The sequence below is a fragment of the Rousettus aegyptiacus genome, unplaced genomic scaffold, assembly GCF_014176215.1.
Source record: "Rousettus aegyptiacus isolate mRouAeg1 unplaced genomic scaffold, mRouAeg1.p scaffold_m13_p_1, whole genome shotgun sequence".
NCBI classification, from domain to species: Eukaryota; Metazoa; Chordata; class Mammalia; order Chiroptera; family Pteropodidae; genus Rousettus; species Rousettus aegyptiacus.
The window spans coordinates 39,191,698-39,204,234 of record NW_023416284.1 but is presented as its reverse complement, the minus strand read 5'-3'; the positions used below and the strand labels follow the sequence as shown (position 1 = coordinate 39,204,234).

At 35.1% G+C, this 12,537-nt stretch overlaps 1 protein-coding gene across 5 annotated transcripts in view; it reads left to right on the top strand.

Moving 5' to 3' along the window:
• The first annotated feature begins 1,472 nt into the window (after positions 1 to 1,472).
• The window catches only part of MYSM1 (Myb like, SWIRM and MPN domains 1), a 31,288-nt gene continuing 20,223 nt past the window's right edge, over positions 1,473 to 12,537 (top strand). For 3 of the 5 annotated variants that reach the window (XM_016159921.2, XM_016159920.2, XM_016159925.2), the window contains exons 1-6: positions 1,473 to 1,559; positions 6,021 to 6,096; positions 7,592 to 7,662; positions 9,557 to 9,634; positions 9,729 to 9,752; positions 10,811 to 10,889. In XM_016159921.2, the coding sequence (XP_016015407.2) occupies positions 1,483 to 1,559; positions 6,021 to 6,096; positions 7,592 to 7,662; positions 9,557 to 9,634; positions 9,729 to 9,752; positions 10,811 to 10,889 (405 nt within the window). In that variant the 5' untranslated portion in view covers positions 1,473 to 1,482. The remainder of the gene's footprint in view (positions 1,560 to 6,020; positions 6,097 to 7,591; positions 7,663 to 9,556; positions 9,635 to 9,728; positions 9,753 to 10,810; positions 10,890 to 12,537) is intronic. The other 2 variants (XR_001598833.2, XM_016159923.2) reach the window with 2 other exon arrangements.

Below are 12,537 nucleotides of genomic sequence, written 5' to 3'. Positions count from 1 at the left end.
TTCAGTACAGCATTGTGGGAGACACTGTTCACAGGTATTTTGTTTATGATCTAGGAGGCATTTGATACCATGCATATGTAACCAGTACTACCAGGGTTCCCATCCCAGCCTGCTATGTAAAGACCAATGGAAAGCATCTCTAGTCTATATTTTCTTTTGAATATCTGGCCATTTATATCTTTCTAACTTTAAACCTTTTTAAGTTTTAAACCAAATTCAACAAACATCTTAGAATTCCTACTCCGTGTCAGGCATTCCAGTTACCACTAGAACTGGTCACTGGATAAGCCCGTTAACAACAGAAACAGCACCCCCAAGGTGGACTAAGGATGGGACAATATTCAAATTCTGAGCACTGAATCTCCCTCTTTACAAATCTTTTTCTCTGTCTTTTGCCATCACATTCGTAATACAGCTCATCTTATATCCTGAGCAAAAACAAAAGTGATATTGAACAGACTGAGAAGTGTAGGGAGTGAATTCATTCCACTGACTCATTCGTTCATTCATTCATCAGTTCAATATTTATTGAGCACCTACTATGTGTCAGACACCATGCTGAATGTTGATTGTATAAGGACTAACAGACATAGCCTTTGTCCTTAAAGAATTCACAGTTCTGTGGTAGAGGAAGACAAGTGAAGAACAGTTACAATAATGTGAGTGAGGGGTGTTTAGGTAGAATACATAAAGCTAATATCTAATTTCTTGAAAGGACATACATTCTTTGAGAGAAATTGTGTTTATCTTTCAAAGTTCCTAACAACATAATTTGCAGAAGGTGAGCACTCCTTAAAGAGCCAAGAACCCTGGATTCTTGTCCCACCTTCGTCTTTGACTAGCTGTATATCCTTTGACAGTCATTTTGGCTTTCTGAGCCTGTTTCCTATCTGTAAATTCTAACTGATGATACCAGTTCTGTCTACCTCACCAGGTTATTGTAAAGATCAATGGTCATGAGACTTTTTAATTAATTATAAAGACCTCTAAAAAATAAAATATGCAATCGTGTGTTATATTCTTAAATGTCTTTTGAATTTTAAAACAGAAGTTGTTCAGCACTTCACATAAGTGCTGAATGATCTTGAAAGAAAAAAAGGAAGAAAGGAAAGTAGAGAAATTAAAGAAAAAACATATAGGTGAGGGTTCTTCATTGTACTCACTTTCACAGTTCAAAGCAGGTCTGGCTTGACCTTTTCCGCGTTCCAGATATTTACTAATATTTACTATCATCTCCATTTTACAGATGAGAAAGGATTTTTCCCAGAGCATAATGTCTTGGACAAGCCTTGGCCACTTCCCAAGGTCTTTAAACGTCAACAAAAGTCAAAAGGACCAAGCCCCAGAAGACTGTAGGTAACTTTCCCTCTGAAAGCTTCGCGTCCCTGGAATAGGGGCTGAACGAGGCTTCGACTCTGCCCTGTGACGCATAGGCCCCGCCTCCTGACTCTTCACCTCTCGCGGGATCTCTCGGGAGGACGGATGGGGTCAGGTCCCATCATGGCGGCTGAGGAGGCGGATGTGGACATCGAAGGAGACGTGGTGGCAGCGGCGGCAGGGTGAGTCGTAGGGACTGGGTCTCGCTGGGACGCGGAGGGGCGCGGATGCGAGGAGAGTACCCCAGAAAAGCCGCGGTTCTGTCAAGGGGCAGGGGAGCGTAAGAACATCCGCTGGTTCAGGGTCTTTTGGCGGCCGGAGAGGGGCCGCGCCCATCCCGCCTGTCACCTATTTCTGAGCCCAGCGGGCGGGTACCTGAGGCTAGTGTCGGACAGCTCTTTCACCTTTTACCGGGAGGCTCCAACTTCGCCTCCGACAATTAGATTCCTTCTTTCACTACCTTCTCCCGAGAATCTCGCCAGAATCCGCCCTCTTGCCCCCGCCCGACTATAACTCGAACACGGGTGGCCTCTGGACCAGACCTCAGTTCGAGGATCCTTGTTTCATTACTTGCAAGTCATGTGACCTTGGGAGTGTCGTTTCATTTCTGCTGGCCGCAGGTTTTCTCTTCCACATAGGGGTAGTTGTGAAAAACTTCCTGAGAGGCAGCTTGACTTAAACGGAAAGGGTAAGGAATTCAGAGTTGGACAGCTCTCGGTTTTCCTTCTTCATTGGTTGGCCCTGCTAGTTACTAGCAGTGTGACCTTGGGCCAGACGTTTAACTTGTCTCAGCCTCATACAGCTCGTGTAAACTGACGACCATGTACCTCATAAGATTATTGTGAGGTTCGAATGAAGTTACTGTTGGATGTATTTTAGTATATGGCAGGTGCTCTGTAAATGTTGTGGGTTTTTTGTTTGTTTGTTTGTTTGTTTTTACCGTTTTGTTGCCTTCAGGGATGGTATTGTGAAGACACAGTGAGGGAATCACAATTTATTTAATCCCAATTCCTGTGTAGCAGGCCATTGTGATTTTAAACAACAACATCCAGCTTTAGAGATCTAGCCCTTTAGCTCCTTGCTTTCCAAATAAGAAATTGATACATACCAGAATCTCCTTTAGTAATGGAAGAGGCCTAGACTGATAAGGAATCGAAAAACTTTGGTACTAAACTCACATACATTGCTCGTAATTAGGAACAACTTTATTAGGTTAAATCATGTGAAATTGCCAATCTTAGACCATTTTTGACCTATAAAAAGGCAATTTCATATAGTCCAACCTTGTTTTAGGGCCTCTGTAATTGCAGAGAAGAGTACAAACCCTGGACTAAGATAGGAGGTTTAAAATTCTTTTGAACTACAAAGTACAGTAAAAATGTGAGGAATGATTAAATTCATATATAGTTATTCTCCCCCAAATCTTAGGCACACCAGTCCAAGCTATACAGATGACTAGGGAGCCTTTAATAACAATCACTGTTTACATTTATGTAGATGAAGTTAATCTTGACCCAGTGCTTTTGCATGCATAATTTACTGCTCATAAGAGTGTGTAAGATAAGTAGACAGGGATACTTATCTACAGTCCAGAGAGAAATGAGTTGGCTTTGGAAACGCTAAAGATTATCTGAGAGTATTGGCTTTACCCCATTTCCATAGGTTCTTTATTTTTCTGATTGTACTTGATTTTTCTCTTTTCTCTTTCGTCCTATTCTTTTTGAGCCTTAGGTCTAATGGTGGCATGGATGATCATTTTACTCTTATGCAAGGAGGATTTCAGCTTCACAGTGGTGCAAAAACAGCACGCATTCAGTAGAAATCATACTTCAAAATTTGAATTTTTACCTTTTCTCGGCCTAGTGATATGAGTGTATGATACTCTCTTATGATGCTGGACATTGGCAGCAAGCCGCAACTCCCAGACAGACACTCAAATCACAAAAGTAAACTACTGATACTTTACAGTGAACTGTGTTGCCAGTGTTTTTTGGGTATTGTGTTTTGAGCATGTTTAAGACAGACTAGGCTAAGCAATGATGTTTGTTAGATTAGGTATATTAAATACATGTTGACTTAGGAGTTAAGGAATATTTGTGCATGCTAAGTGCTAGGTACTAAAATTAGAAGATGGCATTGAAACTTTTTGGTTTCCCTTCTACTTCTACCATTCCCTCTCCTCCTTTTCCTCTGCTTCTCCTTTAAATCAGTGTTCCAAGGGGTTCTGTTCATAAGATTTCCACTCAGTAACCCCACAGTCCCTGGCGATACCACTTCTCAAGAATGAAATTTCTGTCTGTTGTGTGGGACCACATGAAATGTTGCCAATGTTTGCCCATTTTTGACCTACAAAAATTGTAGTTTCCTAAATTCATCTAATAAACATCTAATGCTGATGTTTCCCAAATCTGTTGGCAACTCAGATCTATCTCCTAAGCTTCAGATTGTTTATCCAACTCTGGATCTATTTGCACTTGAATGTTCTACAAGCACCTCAGTCTCAGCTTACAAACTTTCTCAACCAAACCTGTCTCTATTAGTACCCTAGTTCAATAAATGGCACCATCCATACGGTCACCCAAAGCACAAACCTACATATACCCTTTTTTAACCTCTTTCCTGCCACTCTTTCTGTTCTATTACTAAGGGTCTGTTGATTCTAAGTATCCTCTCAAGTCTATTTCCTTCTTCCTATTCACACTGCTTGTTCCCTTGGTCTAAATTACTGTCACCTTTTTCTGGTATTTTATATCATCACTCTTTCTTAACTGTATTTTGTCTTTTTGGCTCCTTCTGTTTTTGTTGTTGTTTCTTTGTTTTTTGAAGTAAGAGTAATAATCTTTCTTACAAGCAATCCATGTTATTATCCCTTTCAATTCTCAATTGGCTTTATAAAATATCCATTCCTTAACTCCTAGGGACCTGTGTGATTCATGCCTCACCTACTTTAGTCATTCAGTCACTCAACAAATATTGATTGAGCATTTTTTGTATATGAAGCCCTGGGTATACAGCAGATACCAAAACTTAAGTCCTTGCTTTAGTAGAACTAACATTCCTATTAGATAAGACAGACAGTAAACATTATATTTTTGTCAGATAGAGATAAATGGAAAAAGATAAAGGTGTGAAGGTGGATGTCTTGTCAGCTTTATCCCTCTACTCACCCAGGGAAATTATAAGGTCTGAAACTACAGGACCTCAGGTCGGTGTGGATATTATTTAAGAACTGAATTTGAAAAAGGGAGAAGCAACAGAATTAGAAATAAAATGAATGTGCACTGTGAGGAAATAAGGGCAGGCTCAGATTTCTGGCTTGGGCCTCTAAGGTGGTGGAGATGCCATAGACTGAGATAGGGAACAATGGAAGAGTAGCATATTTGAGAGAAAAGGTGAGCTCAGGTTTAAACATGGTAATTTGTTGTACCTTTGGAGATTCAGGTGGGTGTCCAGATGCATACACCAGATGTATGGGTGTGGCTAATCTTTGAAGAACACTATGTAAAAATATTTCTTAAGTAGACTTAAAGTGATAGCAGTCCCACCACTTGCACCACTGGTTAAGCAAAGATTTCTTTCTATGAGAAAGAAACAAGTCTCAGAATCCTTTATATCATTTTCCTGGTAGCCTCTACCAAATCAGAGTTGACACTTGAGTTAAAATCTTTTTGCAATCAAATAGTCCCACAGTGGAGTTAACAGATTACCTACAATAAATTAAATGCAATTAACAGTTGCATTTAATTTATTGTAGGTAATCTGTTAACTCCACTGTGGGACTATTGAAGATTCAAAAATGTAAACCTGTGTATAGGTTTTTGTAGGCTAAGAAGTACAAAATTCTTACCATTAGAATAGGTCTGAGAAAAGTTAATAACTTAGCTAGGAAACTTTTTAACTTCGGGACATACAAAAGTAAATATTAAATTTAATTATATCATCGTTTTGGCCTCCTAAAACTTAACTATTTAACTATGCAGCCTTTTTGCATATGATATGAATAGTATGACTTAGAGAGTTCTTATTACTTCACTGAAAGGAGTGAATTAACAAAATGTAATCCCTCATGGACATAGAAAAGACCCCAAGTTAATTTTTAAAATTTTATGAGTTATTAGAACATTGTCACACTTTCTTATTTCTTCACCGTACTCTTCTGAGTATTATATTTTGGTTCTTCCACCTATTATTGGTTTTGTTTTTGTCATTTTGAGTGTGATGCAATTTATTGTGGGTTTTATGCTTAGATATAGCTAAAAAAATTAATCGTGAAGTTGAATTCCTATATTTATATATGGGTGCTCCTCAAAAGAAACATGAAGTGTTGGTTCATGGCCACAGAACATGTGTGGCTGCTACTTTGGTGTATTTTTTTGCCTTGTGAAGTTGTTTATTCTTGGGAAACAAAAGAAGTTAACAGACTTGATGTTTAGCAGTTGAGGTAGGGTGGCTTAAAACCACTATATATGTCATAAGCTAAAGAGATAGAGTAAGCACTTCTGTAATGCTAAATCTGTTTGTTAAGAGGAGAAGGGAACTAAATATTTGCTTAACATTTCAACCCGCCAGTCACTGTTTGGTGTAACTTATGTCCTTTAACTGGTATAATATGCCTTTATTATGTATATTCTTAATTATTACAGAAGCGATGACAATACAGCATCTGTTTTACAAGAGCACTATCTTGATTCATCATGGAGAACTGAGAATGGCCTTATTGTAAGTATTTAATGACTCTATATGGTACATTAACCTATTACTCATTACTCAGAGTACCTCCTTTTTTTACTTGGTCCTAGTACTCAGCAATCACAGGTAATATATTGAATACTTTTCTTAATTTAAAAATAGGAAAAATTATTTCTTTTGATTTTGAAAAATGGCCTGGATGAGTACAAATCATTGCTCTACCACTTAGCAGATTTGTGAACCTCAGTTTCATCATCTAAATAATGGGATTATTGCACAGTTCATTTCCTCATTTAACAGTTGTTTATTGAGTACTTACTATGTGCCAGACACTAAATCAGATTTGGGGATACAACTATGATCAAGAGAGAGGAGCTTATATTCTAAAGGAGAGTCAGGTGATAAACAGGTAGACAAACTAATTATAAATTATAAAGGACATAAGCAAGATGCCAACTAAGAATGACAGGGTGGGGAACCTACTTTAGAGAAAGTTGTCAGGGAAACCCAGGAGGCAACATTTAAGTTGAAATGTAGTAGAAAGAGAGGAGTAGATATGTGAAGAGTTGAGGGAAAACACCGTAGGCAGAAAAGATAGCATGAAGTCTCTGGTTGGAAGCAAGTGTCTAGAATATAGTGGGTCATGGGGAGAGTGATAGCTGTGACAGATTAGAAAGGCAAATGAGAGCTCTATCGTATTTATAGGAAGGAAGACTAGAATCAAAGAAACCAGTTAGGAAATATTTGCAGTAATCTAAGCAAGGTTTGGTGATGGTGTGGCCTGAGATTGTGGCAGAAATAGAAATGGACAGATTTGATTTCTATTTCGGAGGTAGAATTGCTTGGTAGATTGGATATGGGATTGAAAGAAAAGGAAAGAATCCAGGGCGATTCTTGGGTTTCTAGCTGGAATAACTTGATGGCTATTTACAAAGTTAGAAAGTCAGGGAAGAAGCTGGTGTTATGTTTTAAATATGTTAAGTGTGAGAAGCCTGCTAGATATCCAAGTGGAAATTTTGAGTGGGCCATTGGAAATGACAGTTTGGACAGAACTTGGAAAGGAGACCTGAGCTAAAAATTTTTGTTTTGAGAGTTGTAAATGATTGTGATCATTCAAGGGGAGATTGTGGCTTGAGGGAAAAAGAATTGTGAATTTTGGAAATAGGCAAAGTATCTAGCAAAATGCTTATACCTAGTAGTTCTTCATACATCATAAAGAACTATGATGCAAAGTCATAATGACTTTATTATGACTTTATTATGGGTAGGAACTTAAGACTTGGAATCCAGCAGACTTGTGTGCAAAGTCTCTGTTCTTCTACTTGAAATGTTAGCAGTGCTATGGATGCATTTGTGAAGTAATAATGCCCATCCGATAGCATTATGGGAATCAAAGATACATCTTGTGTGCTTAGTAAATGGTATTATTTGTTGTTATTTGTAACCATATCATGTATTTTCATTTACTAAATATAAAAGATAATTCCAAAAAGTAGTAAATAAGAAAAATATATTCTCTTAATAGCCTTGGACTCTGGATAGCACCATCAGTGAAGAGAACAGAGCTGTCATTGAGAAAATGTTGTTGGAAGAAGAGTATCCTTTAATGATTATGGGGAAAAAAGAGATTTAAGGGTTAAAAATCTCTAAATGCAAACTTACAAAAGAAACCACTGTTAATTACTAGATGAGTTCATTATATTTAGCCCCAGATGACTACTATATAATGTCACCTACTTAGGCAAAACTGTTTTTTATTCCTCTGGTTCTGTTTTACTGCTAAGTCTGAGATATAACTCAGTATTTTTGAATTTCTATTATTAGCCATTTCTTTATACTGTCTGAATATTGAGTTGAAATTATAGAATGTTTTAAGTTAGCCAGAACCTTTAGTCCAAGTACAAGTTTATTTAGTTCAATCCTGCATTTTCAGTTGTATAAGTTGAAATCCCAAGATGTTGATTTGTCCAAGGACACAACTGGAATACACAAAGGTTCTTCTCACTTTCTTCGCTGCCAGTTGACAGGTGTTACACACAGGACGAGTCTAAGTAAAAAGCACAAATACAATAGGATGAAGATTCCCCCCTCGAAATTGTGAATTCTTATCCCATGGTCCAGCCACTGGCTTCTTGTCCTCATTTCTTTCATCTACCTGTGATGTTGGCAGCTTAACTCCTTTGAAACTCAATTTTCTTATATGTAAAATGAAAGAACTGAACAAAATGATTTCTGATTTTTATGATTTATAAAGACTATCAATACTAGTCTGTTAAGTAGTGGTTTGTTTTTAACTCTTTCATCTATATTTCATGGATTTCTACCTCCTTTTTAAGCCAGTATTTTTCTATTCCCTTTATTTCTAGTCATTGCTATGTTGATGTCAGAGTGCTTGTGTACCTTTAATTATTATAGGTTAACCTCTTTTAGACTTTCTTACTCTCTAATTCTTCCCAAACATTACAGTTATAGCCTATATCCGTGCTTTTCAATAGAAAAATAGAGTCAACATATAACATTTAAAATTTTTAGTAGCCTCATTTAAAACTGGTGAAATTAATTTTAAACTTTACTTTAAGCCAGTATATTTAAAATGTTATTTCAGCATTTAGTCAATATAAAAACATTATTGAGATCTTTTACAGTCTTTGTTTGATACTCTTTGAAATTCTCTGTATATTTTATACTTAGAGTACATGTCAGTTCATGCTAGCCACATTTCAAATATTCAGTGTTTACACAATGGGGCTATTAGCTAATGTATTGAACAGTGCAGTTCTAGGTTAATGAATATGTTAAGTAGTCACTGGTTCATTTCCAAATCTAGAAACAAAGAGTAAAAGCTGTGTGAGCTCTTGGAGGACAGGGATAATGTTTCCTTGTATCTTTGTCCTTGTACCTGGTACTTAGTATAGTGCCTGACATCCACAATATATAGTTAATATTTGTTGAGTGAGGACTGTCTCAGATTAATCTTAAGAGTAGTGCAGTAAGCCAATTTTAAGAAGTTTGAGAGGAAGGCTTTCTGGTAGATTTGACTTAAGTGTTTGTTATTTTTATTAGGATAGAGAATAACCCTGAACTCTTCTCTGTTACTTTGAGAAATATGAAAACAAATACTCCTAAATTACCCTCAACAATCAATCAAATTTGTCTATTATATTCTCCGTACGTTTTAGGAAAAAATTAAATAAAATATTGAAGCTGTTTCGTAGCCACTTTTAAAAGGAAAGAGAAACTAACATGTAGCACACATTTTTCTGCAGGTACTATGTTGTGTGATTTCATATTTAATATTTTAATCCATATAACAACACTGTAGGTTGTAAATAATTTTATCGTTTTTGCATACCTGAAAAGAGCTTTGAGAGGAATTCATTTAGCTAGGATTTAGGTGGCTCTCATGCATATATGAGTGCCTACTTTATATACATTACATAAAAATTATAACTTTATTATTATTTTACAAGCTTCCTTAATAATTACACAGGTATTATTTATCTAAAAAGTCACTTCCGGAAAAATACTGGCTTGATCAAAAGGAAGATGATAAAAAATACATAAAGAGGTAAAATAAATTTATAATACTTTTAAGAGTCTGAATTGTATTTTTAAAAACTTCTTCACATACTTCTTTATTTTCTTTTTTTCATGTATTGCAGTCTGCAGAAAACAGCAAAAATCATGTATGTACTTATGTTTTATATTTTAAAACCTTTTTTATTAGTTAAAACATGGGAAAATTGAACAAAAATTATAATTGTCCTGTGGAAAAGCCCTCTCGATTTTGGGTTATTCAAAAATACAAAATGAAAATTTCTTGTACAAGTATTGAAATATGCCCCAAAGTAATTTTATGATTTGTTTATTTGCCAGAATTTCTCTTTTGGTTGGTTCTATCACATTATGGGAAAGATGATTTCCTAGGGATTTGTGGGGAGGTTTTTAAAATCTATTTAATATATTAGGAATCGACTTAATTTCTATTGCTCTATTAGTTAATTTTCAATCAAGTCAAACAAAAATTTAATTTGAATTTGTAGCTTTCAAAAATTAGAGAAACTTAACTATTTAATGTTTATGAACTTGCAGGTTTATGATCCCTTAAAGGGTAAGGCTTACAAATTTGTATTGGCCAGAAGTTTGAGTACTGAACAGACTTTGACTTTCGCATTTTGCTAAATTAACAACAACAAAAAAATAAAGTTAACGAAAAGATTAATAGTTTGCTTGAATTAAATTAGTGAGCCTCATCACTACTTTAATTTCTTAAGATACTGCAATATCAAAATCAATAAATGTAATGTATAGTTTTTTGACTTTTCTGGCTCTACTTACATGGAAGAATCAAAGAGAGAATATTTCTGGAGCCATTTAAAAATTTTACATGCCTTTCAGGATTTGGAAATGTATTAACATCTGCTATTTTGTGTCCAATCTACCGAAGCCTATTTGCTTGTTATCACAATGACTTCCTTTGATGTCTTTTAGTGTTATCTTCACTCAGACCCAGGATTATGTCTTTTGAGGCTCCTAAAATCCTAAACTAGAGAAGTATATAAAACAGGGTAAATTTGTCCCTCCAGATAGAGGCTGCAGCTTTCTTCTTCTCCTTTTTTCTTTTTTTTTAATTCTTGAGACTCAACATATTGAATTTAGCCCATGGCTATCTATAACCTTAGCTGCATAAATATGGAATGTTCCATTTCAGAAATTTTTTTGCAATTCCTTTTTTTCCCTTCAGGGTACAATCTCCTACAAAACCAGCCAGTTTCTCAGTAAAGTGGACGATAGAAGAAAAAGAGCTGTTTGAACAAGGGCTGGTAAATAGAGCAATTTTTGATTTATAGTAAAATAATTTTAGAAGCAAATATTGATAGAATTAAAAGGTTAAATTAATCTGTAGAGTCCAGGAATTTCTTTTTAAGTACAATGATTACATCTATAGTTTTTCTGTAATGAGACCAATGACGGTGATAGTGTAGGACAAAAGACTTCAACTCATATTTAAGTTACAAAAATGTTAAAATAGACTTGGATTAATATTTTGAATAGTTTTCACCCTTCTTTTATTTTAATAAAACCCAAGAAATTGAAGTATCTCTCTATACATGACACCAGCTACCTGAATTTAAAGGCAAAATTATTTAGTCATCTGATGTTTTCTCTTGGAAAAAAAACTTGTATAATTAGAGCTGTCTGGATGATCAGCTGAGTTCTTTTTTATTCAGATATTTGGCATTGTGCATGCAGTCTAAATATTTTAGTAGATATAATTGAAGACTAAAACATTTCTTTTGCATGAATTTTTCACTGATATTTGTATAAATGTCTGTAAGTTACATAATGGAAAAATATGCACATGATTTTCTAGTTCTGAAAATACTCCCTAATATGAAGAAACTTTTAATAATATATTCAGAATTTTTTTTTAACTATTAAGAATAGGTTATATCTTTTCCTTTAAGGTACACACTACCCAGTATTATACTAATTAATTTTGGAATTATATGTATTTATATATTACATATATAGAATCGAAATATTATCAATAACATTTCTGCAGATAATGGGAAATAAAATGTGTTTGTATTTTTATATTTAGTCGTCACCATGATATATATTCTGTGATTTTTTTTGAAATACCTAAACTATCTTGAAGGTTTTATCTCTTCCCAAGGTTTTTCTTTTGTGCTGTTGATGTTTTTTATATTGGTCTTTCAGTCTGTTGTATAATTATCATTTACATTACCTAACTTTAACCATTAATTTAAGATTGCTGACAACTTTGGTGTTTTGCCCCGTACCAAAGACCATATACACACATACAAGTGGGTTGTGAATTTTTAGGTTATTACTGTTGATATTGATGGTACTTATGGGGGCTTCATCTGTATGGTTGAAAATTTAAAAGGTACCTAAAGTTATAAGGTATTAAGTCTAATGCCTGTCTCAACCTTCAGTTCTCTATGTGTGAGGTAACCATGTTCATCTGTTCTTTGTGTATCCTTTCAGAAGTATTTGTTCGTAAATAAGCAAAAGTGTATTTGTGTATATACATATGTAGATAATCTATTTATATACATTAACAGATATTTTAAACTTAGAATGTTTTCCTATAAAAATACATGGAATTATTAGTTGCATTTCGGCCTTTTTAATCTGTTCATATAGTTTGCTTGTAGACTGAATGCTCTCAGGTTTGAGAGAAGAGAATTGTGTGGTGAAGATTTTTCCTTCCTTTTCTTAGGCATAGGGTTCTCTCTTTGCTCTATTTTGAAACTGGTGAATATTTTCTTTGCTTCTCTTGTTAGTGTCCTCTCCTTAATTCTCATAGTGCCTAAGCCTCTACAGTCATACTTTATCAGGATCTTTCCTGTCTCCTAACGTGCTCCATGCTACCAAGTCACCTATTTGACTTTATCACACAATAAAGATAACTAATTCTTCAGTAAAGTTTTAGTTAACAGC